The 11,340-nt window shown below is 36.2% G+C and overlaps 1 protein-coding gene across 13 annotated transcripts in view; it reads right to left on the bottom strand.

Moving 5' to 3' along the window:
• Positions 1 to 2,522: 2,522 nt before the first annotated feature.
• The window catches only part of LOC124393628 (calcium/calmodulin-dependent protein kinase type II subunit beta), a 65,164-nt gene continuing 56,346 nt past the window's right edge, over positions 2,523 to 11,340 (bottom strand). For all 13 annotated transcript variants that reach the window (XM_046861565.1, XM_046861575.1, XM_046861576.1 and 10 more), the window contains 4 exons: positions 10,879 to 10,954; positions 10,601 to 10,695; positions 6,712 to 6,946; positions 2,523 to 6,186 (listed from right to left, as the gene is read on the bottom strand). In XM_046861565.1, coding sequence (XP_046717521.1) covers positions 6,714 to 6,946; positions 10,601 to 10,695; positions 10,879 to 10,954 — 404 coding nt within the window. In that variant the 3' untranslated portion in view covers positions 2,523 to 6,186; positions 6,712 to 6,713. The remainder of the gene's footprint in view (positions 6,187 to 6,711; positions 6,947 to 10,600; positions 10,696 to 10,878; positions 10,955 to 11,340) is intronic.

The raw sequence follows: 11,340 nt of genomic DNA on the forward strand, positions 1-11,340 counted from the left end.
CCATTGGAAGGCAACCTTGCCTACCATCAAACAGGAACGCAATGAGAGGAAAAGGTGGGCGGGTTAATACCTTATACTTTGAGGTTGTACAGCAGCCAGCCGTGCAGAACAATTGCAGAGGTAGATAAAAAAATTTATTCCAGGATACATTACAAATTCTGGAAGCAAATGGGACACAGTCAGTCTGATTTGCTTGTAAGACAGGACAATGATCCAAATTGTACCTCAGAATCCACAAAGATATTTCACTCTTGTATGTGTGGTTGAATCAAGGGCATTAATATGGAGTTGGCTGCTCTACAGCACCCGCTCTTCTGGGAAGGCTTTTTGCTAGGCTTTCCAATGGAATATGATAAATCATGATTTTGAGATTTGATTTCAGACAAGAAGGACTGATGCTCTAAATGATCTAACTGATTGTTGTGTAGGCCACTCAAATTCTTCCACACCAAACATTAGCAAACTATCCTAATATTAGTTAGTTAATTAGTTAGTGCACATAAACAATGTTGTCCCTTATTTCCAGTGAAGGCAAATGTAAAATCTGTCATACCTGCCAAAGGGGGTCCTACCAAATACGTATTGAGAAGAATGGACAAACTTTGTACACAAAATGTACATTAATATTTGAAAAAATAAGTTGGCCAAAATTGCCACATAATTTGCATGCCACTATTTAAACCAACTGATTATACAATAATATATTACAACTTGTGAAAGTAAATTTGACTCATTCCACTATCACAGATAATGGATTTAGAAAACCAGACAAGAACAAACTGCTGATTGATGTGATCAAGGCACACAAACAAGCTCAAAGGGTCTAAACAAAAGCATAGAGATAATAACGTGTCTAAATTGGACCTTAGGAGAAAGCAGTCAGCAGCTTTGCAGATAGCAAAGTTTGTCCTTTGTAATTGTGTGCAATGTTCACATATAATTTACAGCCGTGCCATTTAGTTAACTGATCACTTTATTGTTCAACCCCAAACCTCCAATTCCAAAAAAGTTGGAATTGGAATTGGGGAAAAAAAAGTATTAATCTCATAAACCGATATTTTTTTCACAATAGAACATAGAAAACATATGTTTTAATAGAGGAATTGCACCATTTTAAAGAAAATATAGTGTCATTTTGAATTTGATGGCTGCAACATTGTTGGGACAGGGGCAAGAAAAGGCTGGAAAAGTATTACTAAAAAGAAACTGCTTGAAGAACATTTTGCGTCTAAATAGGTTGTTTGGCAAACGATCAGCAACATGTTTGGGCGTAAAAAGAGTTTCTTAGCAAAGCAGAGTCTCTCAAAAGTTAAGATGGGCAGAGGTTCACTAGTGTGCAAAAGCTGTCTACCAATTGTGAAACTTACAGAATAATGGTAATCAACAATAAATTGCAAAAAAATTTAAAATCCATTCAACAGGACCTAATATAATCGAGATTTGAGAACCTGGAAAAATCTCTGCGTGCAAGAGACAAGGGCAAAAATCAATACTGGGTGCCCACAATAAGCACTGCATTAAACAAGCAGAATTCTGTAATGGAACTCACTGCAGGGGCTCAGAAATCATTGGCTGTGAACACAGTTTGTCACAACATTTACAAATGCAGGTTAAAGCTTTATTATGCAAAGAAGAAGCAGTATGTAAACATGATCCAGAAGCACTGCTGTATTCTTTGGCCCAAAGCTCATTTAAAATTGACTGAATCAAAGTGGAAAACTGTTCTGTGGTCTGACAAAACAAAATTTGAAATTATTTTGGAAACCATGAATGTGGCATCCTCCAGACTAGAGAGGAGAGGGACCATCCGGCTTGTTACCAGCACTCAGTTCAAACGTCTGCATCTCTTATGGTATACATTAATGCCTATGGAATGAACGGCTTGCACATTTGAAAAGGTCTGAATGTGCAAGCTGCTCATTCTATAGGCACTAATGCATACCATCAGAGATGCACCATCATTGCTGAAAGGTATATACAGGTTTAAGAGCAACATGGCTTCTATCCAATGTCTTTTCAGGGAAGGTCTTGCATATTTCAGCAAGACATTGGTAAACTGCATACATCATTTATTACAACAGCATGGCTTTGTATTAGAGAAGTACGTTAAAAAAAATGACAGAGAAGACACAGGGATTTTGAGCAGATAAAATCCTGTATCAGACGGATACAAAAAACAAACAAAAAAAGCTCAGCAACTGGTCTACTCACTTCCCAGACTGTTTGTTGTTAAAAAAAAAAAGTTACACAATGTTAAACATTTCTGAGACATGTTCAGCCATAAAATGTATAACTATCCACATTTTTCCGCTTAAAATTGTACATTTCCTCAGTTTTCTATTTTCTATTGTGAGTAAAATATGTATTTATGAGATTTGCAAATCATTGCATTCTAATTTATTTTTTCATAGCATTCCAGCTTTTTGGAATTATTGCCTAATGCAGCAGAGAATGCAAGACAGAACTGTTTTGTTTATTTGGTTGTGAAATAGCTCTGAAAAAAAAACTGGCCTTATTCATTGTGACAATATAATTGTTTTTATTGGTAACATATTGATAACATCTTAATACATTTCCTTTAAGTTTATACAGGAGAAAGCGAGAAAAAGAAAACACTGGAAGAATAAAGAGAAACATGGGACTCATAGTAAACTAATTTTCTAATAATAATAATCATCATCATTATATGAGTTTCACATAATCTCAATGTACGTTAAAGAGATTGTATACAAACCCTTCAAAAATGAATCCTGATACATTGTGAAGGTTCAGTGCTGAATAAATTTCAAAAAAGGCAAAAAAAAACCAAACAAACCAAAAAACCGACTATGAACAAAAGAGGGATATTTTATTAGAACACTACAAATAGTTATTGGCTTGATGTTGTAAGAGCAGCTGTATGTGAAACACAACTGATTCAATTCCGATTTATTCACTCTCCTCAACACGCACACACACACACACAATCCCAGTTTTAGGCCATGAGGTTACATCATTCAGACATATTTCTTAATGCTGTCTTATCTAAATTGGTTGCTGTTAAAAGGCAAGAGGTGAACTTGCAAGATCAGTAAATTCCATGTGCAATATTTTTGCTTAGCTGGCAAATTTCTTACAAACAGTTGTAATATGTATTGGTAAACAGGACAAATGATTTTTTATTTTTTTACTGCCACCAATAGGGAAATTCTTAAATATTCATTGCATGTGATCGGGTGAGAGACCTACTTTACTGTTACTATACTCAAGTGTTATCATTATTATTATTGGCATATTTAAAACTTATGCATTCTGGGTGCCCCATACATTCAAAATGTCTATGACTATATGCCAAAATCAGTTTAGCAATCAGTTCAGTCCAATAAATCCATATATATATATAAAAAAATTGTCATCTGTGCTCTAGCTATCGGTTTGTGTCTTAACACTCCATTGCTGAAATGGAGGATGAACCCTCCTGTGCCTACCTCAGTAAAATGTTTCAAAATGCCAGAATAAACAAAGACTAGTATAAAAATGGCTCTCTAGAAGAGATGAAAGCATGCTAAGATATATTTAGCCAATATGCTGTAAATATATGTAACTAAGTTAGACTTCTTTGAGAGTGGAAATTCAGACTAACTCAAGTAGCTAACAAGTTCAATTCTAGCTAATGATAAATGTTGATCATTTACATTATTATACTTTTAATTAATTAATTATAGAAATATGTTGCATTAGTCATGCAAATGGCCAGCACCCTTTTTTTTGTGGACAAATAAAATTATAGCAGGCAAAATGGCATAGATGCTTAGAACAGTTTTAGACAAGAAACAGTATGTTTCCATTGGTAAATATTTAGACCCTAGGTTTGAATATTAATAAAAACATATCTGAAATGCTTGTGTCAAAAGCTACCTCATGGCACACTCCAATTCTGATTTTCCAAACACTGCTCAGACAACACCAAAACACTGTACAAAAAGCATGCCATACAATTATCATGACATGGTTTACTGTGATAGCCAGAGCTGATCATAATCATTATTTAGAGACCTAAAATAGTCATACACACTTACAAAAAAACTCTGAGAACTGGTAGCGATAGCATAATTCACTAGCATTCAGTAGAAAAGAAAGCAATAATCGAATGAAAAATCAAATCACCAAAAAAAAAAAAGAAAAAAAAAGAAAAAAAGATGCCAAAGGTCATGCAATTTAATTGCCACTTATATTATGTTAGCACTACATAGCGATTATACAAAATATCTATTTTGCTAAAAAAAAAACCTGGAACTCTTGTTATAGATCTCAAGGATTCCTCGCAATACTAAACACACAGAAGAAAGAAAGAACCACTACAACACTACAGGATGCTGACATGCTGCTGCAAGCTGTCTCACAACCGTTCACCGCTTACAAAGAGGTCGTCCGTGGAGTGATATGTGGGGCTTCGAAAAAACAACATACTACAAAACCGTATTCACATTTCAGAATAAAATGTGAATGAATGAATGAGAAATAAATGAAAAATAAATACAAAAAATCTGCAGTCTTCCAGTGAATTTCCTTGACAGGTTGAGAATGAGGTGCTCCTCAAACAGAGATACCTTAACAACAGCATTATAAAAATCAGTCACACTCTCACACTCTCTCACACACACACACACACACACACACACACAGACACACACACACTTTTCACGTGTAATCCTGTGGCTTTTTCCCATTCTTTTCATAATCTAGGGGAAAACTATTGGTGATTTCTCCTCTGCATACCATAGCTCATGTATTTATAGGAAACGGACATTAGCTTCCCATTAATTTATATTAAACACATTCAAAATGTCAAAAGAAGACTGTTCATCCTCATATCAATGGGGAAACTTATGAAATACAGCCTCATTACATAATTTTCAAAAGACTAATGAAGAAAAAAAACACCTCTTGCATTCAAATAAATATATTTTTTTGAAATGCAGAAACGTGTAAATACTCTGTATACAGACAGATAAAACAAACTTAGTTTTAGATAAATATCTCATGTTTCATATCCTAACCATTAAGATGATCTCAATTCATAATGTGCCTTAACTCTTAATAACATCTGCTTTTTTGATTGTCCCATACACTATAGGCAGGAAACATTGCACACACTTTTCCAATCATGTCAAATCCCATCATATCTCTAACAGTGAACTGAAATCATGAATCACAAACTTAGTTTCTTATAAGTGGCTTTAAAAAAGGGGACAAAATGACTTTTCCCACAAGTGTGTACCCCCCACCTCCCCCTCAAATAAATACAAATAAAAATCCCAAATATCCCTTAAGATGCACACTGTGACTACAGACAATCGTTACCAAGCTGTAGAAACATAAGACAGAGACGTTAACCATAGTCTGAAAGGTGTCCTCTCTTGATGTGTATACGGTAATTAGTAGACGCTCATTTATACCCTGCATCGTGCTGCCGGAGTAAACACAGTTTGACTCACGTAGACATATAAAACCCCCACTAGATAAAGAAAAAATTATTCTTGCTTCCAGGAGAACTCTTCCAACCAATTGAAATCGATAATTTGACTATTTATACACTATATTTTTTTTTACTAAATAAACAATAAAACAACACCAATACTTGAAATGATAGAAGTAGTAATAATAAAAAGTAGTAGCTGTTACAACAATCATAACAATGCTGATTATAGTACTTCATTAACACATGAACTATTATAGTGAGGAGTGCCTGGGCACAAGGGTTATAAGGCCAATGGAGATGAGAGTGAGGCAGGGAGGAGGGGATTATGCAGGTCAAAGGCATTGCACAGGCTATATCACTGAACCTGGAGTCTGTGCTTGCTTTCAATGAAGATGTATGTATGGGGTTTGTATGTGTGTGTATGTGTGTGTGTGTGTGTGTGTGTGTGTGTGTATGTGTGTGTGTGCATTGGTGCCAATGTTGTGTTGTGTATTGCAAAGGTTTAGAGTGGCAGGGAAGTGTAATAGGATATAATTGTTTTAGTGCATTCCATTAGGTAGAGACACAGGTATAGGTTTTGCATGCAGGTGTGGACAGCTGTGACCAGAACTGGAAAGCTGAAAACTTCAGAGCTCTCCAATGATGGACTCTTCCTGCCGTCCCCGCTGATCCTCCCTCTCGTTCTTCTCACCAAGTGTCGAAACACGTCCCACTGCCATCCCACTCTACAAATTACCCAAATGTCACAGAGTCATTTTAAAAACATTATTAAAGCTGTGGCAGTAAAACAAATGGAAAACTGGACATGGGGATACATTTTTTCCCCCAAACATTTCAATTACATGAATTTGTATGGTGAAACCTCACCAAATCTGAAAATCTAGCAAAATATTTGAACTTCTATTTAAAAATGGTTGATTTTTATTCAATTTTTGTCGAAGAAGTTTCCCAAACAAAGAGTGAGGAAACAACAGTTTTAGCAATTTATAAAAACAATTTAACTCTAAATGTTATTATAAATGGTTATAAGCACAATGTGTAAATTCATATATTTAACAAAAATAATTGGCAACTTTGTTTTATTGCTTATGTGTTACATTTTTCTGACCACTATCACTGAAGGTCAACATTAGTATTTTAGATCTTATTACAGTGTACACTCCTAAACCTTTGAACTGAACATACATCACCAAAGAGCAGAACACTGTATCAGAGCACTGTATAAAAACTGTGTCTTGAGTAAGTGTCACCTTCACTGGAGTGGGGCGGCAGGAGCTCCCGAGCAGTGGAAGTGCACGTTCTGCCATTTTGAGTCACGGCGATGCCAGACACGGGTCTCCTCTGACTGGCTGCTACGCGGCCGGCCCTGGCCATCCACAAACTGAGTAAGGCGGATGTAGGCGATGCAGGCAGCGTCCTCGCCGATCAGGTGCACATGGGGGTTCAGGATTGTGGTGTGGATGGGCTTACTGTTCTTAGACAGCACTGCAACAGAAGTGCAAGGATTGTATTTCATGGCAACATGAATATTCTTTGTACCTTTTAATGTAAAGGTGATACAAAAAAGTAAAAATTTAGGATTTAATTTCCTTTTTTTCTGTTTGTTGCTTTTGGGAAACCATTAAAAGATTTTTCTGAATCTGAACAACAGAAGATTTTACAACAAACCATATTTTGCTGCTACAATGCTAGTGTATTTCTAAAATGTCTGTGCTTTAGATTTGTATTTGTATAATACTTAGCAATACTTCAAATGACCATCAACAAGAACACAGCATCTCTTAAAAAAGTGACTGAATCTAACTGTAACATGTCATTTTTTAATGCTCTCATGGGCATTTGCTGAAGTGTGGCTGACTGAGCACTGCTGTTTGAATGGGTATGCCATGAATAAAAAACTTTTGCATTGACTTGTCTTTTGAAGGCTGTCATAGCGGCAAAAGAAAAAAAACCCTTAATATTAATGCCCATGTTTTTGGAATAGGATGTTTAAGTTTAAGTCTATTTAAGAAACACTTTAGGTAGTACAGTTACTGAAGAAAAACTGTTTAGGAAATGTACAGTTTTTCACAAAAGTGAGTACACCCCTCACATTTCAGCAACCATTTTAGGATGTCTCCTCAAGAGACAATACTATAGAAATGAAACTTGGATATATGTTAGAGTAGTCATTCTGCAGGTTGTATAGCAGTATAGATTTACTGTCCTCCAACATACAGCTATAATTGTCAAAAAAGAGAGTACACCCTAAGTGATTACAGCTGTACGTTGTGTAACTTTGCAAAGCCACATGTCCTATTTATCATGTTCATGTTTTTGTCTGCTGGACAGGACCATACGTATTTGTGTATCTTGTATTAGAGCAGTTAATATTTGGTACTTTGAGTACAATTCTCTCCTACTGACCACTTGATGTTTAACATGGCACCTCATGGCAAAGACTCTGAGGATTTGAGAATTAGAATTGTTGCTCTCCACAAATGTTTCCTAGGCTATAAGAAGATCTGTAAAACCCTGAAACTGAGTTACAGTACACTGGGCAGGGTCATACAGAAGTTTTACAAAACAGGTTCCACTCGAAAGAAGTTGAGTCCTTGTGCTGTGTGTCAGGTGCAGAAGCTGCTTCAAAACAAACAAATAAGTGCTGCCAGCATTGCTTTAGAGGTTGCAGAAGCGAAAGGTCCGCTTCTCAGTGCTCAGACCATACACCGCACACTGCAACAAGTGGGTTTGCATGGCCGTCATCTCAGAAGGAAGTCTCTTCTGAAGCTGGCACACAAGAAAGCCTGCAAACAGTTTGCTGAAGACAACCTGCCCAAGAGCATGAATTACTGGAAGCATGTTCGGTGGTCTGATGAGACAGATAAACTTGAAATCAAAATACTCTACAGTATTTTTGTATTGTAAAAATGCTAAAAAATACTTTAGAAGGGAGCATGACATTTCTTCGTAAACCTTCCATCAATTGGCCTATTTGGTCATCTTTACCATTACCCTGTCTCAGTTGATTAAGTAAACAATGTTTGATAGCAACAGCTTTTCTCTGGCTGAGTCATGCAGTAAATCTGACATATGCAACCAAATATCAAATATTTACATACATAAACCCTGTGATCTCCCAGATGAAGGTTAGTTTTAAAGTAACCAACAGTTTAATGTTTAACAGTTTGCGAATGACTCAGAATTGTATCCTAATTTAGTTACTTTGTGTTTGGTAATGAAGGGTTACTTTGCATCAGCAACACTGACACAATGATATGCAAAATCATAATCCTACTTCAATTAGGGTACAATATTTCGCAATCAAATATTTATTTATCAATCATTGGACACTTATTTGGAAGCTGGCGTTCTGCACGTTTCTTACCTTCACCAACTTTTTCCTTATGGATGAATTTTCTGTTCTGGTCTCAACAAGTCTGGGTGAACTACTGAGTATTCACTAATCAGAGGCTGCTTTTTTATGATGTCATCATGTAGACTTCTTACAAAGTATTTTACAGTATTTTAAAAATACAAAAAATACAAAACACTAAAGTATTTCGATACAAAATATGAAGCCATATTCATCAACCCTATTAAATTCTAATTAAAAAAATCCTATTTTCTATTTTTTAAATACGCATTTATAAATACAATGTATCAATCAAATACATGTATTATAAATACTGCCGATCCCTGGTGGTAAAATGGATCCCATGGTTTGGGGCTGCATGTGTGCTGCTGGTTCATTGAGGGAAACATGGATTCCAACATGTACTGTGACATTCTGAAGCAGAACATGATGCCCTCCCTTCAGAAACTGGGTCAAACTGCCGTTTACCAACAAAATAACAACTCCAAACACACCGCCAAGATGACAACTGCCTTACTGAGGAAGCTGAAGGTGAAGGTAATGGAGTGGCCAAGTATGTCTCCAGACCTGAACCCTATTGAGCACCTGTGGGGATCCTCAAGCGAAAGGTGGAGAAAGCCATGCGTCTAACATCCAGCAGCACCGTGACGTCATTATGGAAGAGTGGAAGAGGATCCCAGCAACAACCTGTGCAGTTCTGGTGAATTCCATGCCCAGGAGGATTCAGGCAGTGCCACATAACAATAGTGCTCATACAAAATGTTGACACTTTGGACACAGTTTTGACATGTTCACTTGGAGTACTCACTTTTGTTGTCAGTTATTTACACAATAATGGCTGTATGTTAAGTTATTTTTAGATGACAGTAAATCTGTACTGCTATAGAAGCTGCACATTGCCTACTGTAAAATATATCCAAGTTTCATTTCTGTAGTTCTGTTGAGCTCAGTAGCTCCTACTTTTATACCAAAGACTGTAGAAAAAACATTTACTTATAATCTTATACTCCAGTGCTCATGTTAGTTCTCACTCTCCAGTGTTCTGTATTGTTGAAAGATTTATGATCAAACTCTTGATGTCACCCAAATGAGGATGGGTTCCGCTTTTGAGTCTGGTTCCTCTCAAGGTTTCTTCCTCATAACATCTAAGGGAGTTTTTCCTTGCTACAGTCGCCATGGCTGCTCATCAGGGATAAATGCACACCATTCACCTTGACTGTTGATTTCTGTAAAGCTGCTTTTAAACAATGTCTGTTGTGAAAAGCGCTATACAAATGAACTTGACTTGACTTGACTTGACTTGTAGTATTGTCCCTTGAAAAGTTACACTTAAATGGTTGCTGAAATGTGAGGGGTGTACTCATTTTTGTGAGTTTCAGTATATAGGGTAGGGTAAACAGTATTACTTAATAGCAAATAAGAAACCATTTTTGTAGAATATTCACAGAAAAGTGTTTTGCAATACTGTATGATTTTTTTTTTTTTTTTTTTTAAAGATTGACTGTATACTGCATTATCTTTGATCAAGTCTCTTGGTTAAAATGGCTGTAAAATAAATTCCTTTTAAATGTTTTCAAATGGCCCAAAACATCTGTGGCTTGAAGCGACAAAGACGCATTACTGTTTTGACTTTGACTTCTAGTTTCTACAGAAGTGAGAAAACGTGAAAATGTCTGAATTCCATTCCATTTTATACAAGGTAAAGATGCGTAAATTCACATGATCATGAGTAGCAAAATAGCACTATGCATATTTTATAACTTTAGATATTTTAACTGACTTACAGTTCTCAAAGTAAAATCGATGAAAGTCCATGCCTTCTACCAGATTACCCAAGGCTTCAGGTTCGAAGGAAGTCAGTCCAGGGTCACAGATCTTCCTGTTACAAAAAAAAATAAATTAAAAATTGCATCAATTATGTTGCCAAAGTGCCAGCAGTGTTAGCTATTTCTGCACATATGATTCAGTGTTCCATGATCAGGTCTAAGATCAGGACACACTTTAAATAAGAGGTGCCCAATACTGAAGGCTAATTGTAGCGCACTAAGAGGCAGTGACTCACGCGTAGGCCTCGAAGTCCCCATTGTTCACAGCCTCAATTAGCTGCTCTGTGATTTTTATGATCTCCTGTTTGCGTGCTGGACAGGGAACACAAAAACATAGCACTTAGTTACACAGGACAAAAATGAAAACACAAGAACGTTTTTAGCGTCCTTACACTGGTTAAAAACAAAGGAAACTTCTACATGCTCACTATGCTCATAAGCAGCATCATTTTATATTGACATTGTAAACAAACAAACAAACGAAAAAAATGCACGGCCCTTTGTTACAGTATCTTGGGTATATTTTCCCATTATGTTTGTATGATATTTTAGACAAAGATAAGTTATTTTTTAATGATATACAATCTTTAGTTTTAATAGGGCAGTAAATTAAAAATAAAGCTAACAGGGTTGTTTACCAACTACATTTCCTATTCCTATAAAGCTCGCTACATAACGTAGTTGTTGCAACTCCTCCA

Source organism: Silurus meridionalis, chromosome 11, assembly GCF_014805685.1.
Source record: "Silurus meridionalis isolate SWU-2019-XX chromosome 11, ASM1480568v1, whole genome shotgun sequence".
NCBI lineage: Eukaryota > Metazoa > Chordata > Actinopteri > Siluriformes > Siluridae > Silurus > Silurus meridionalis.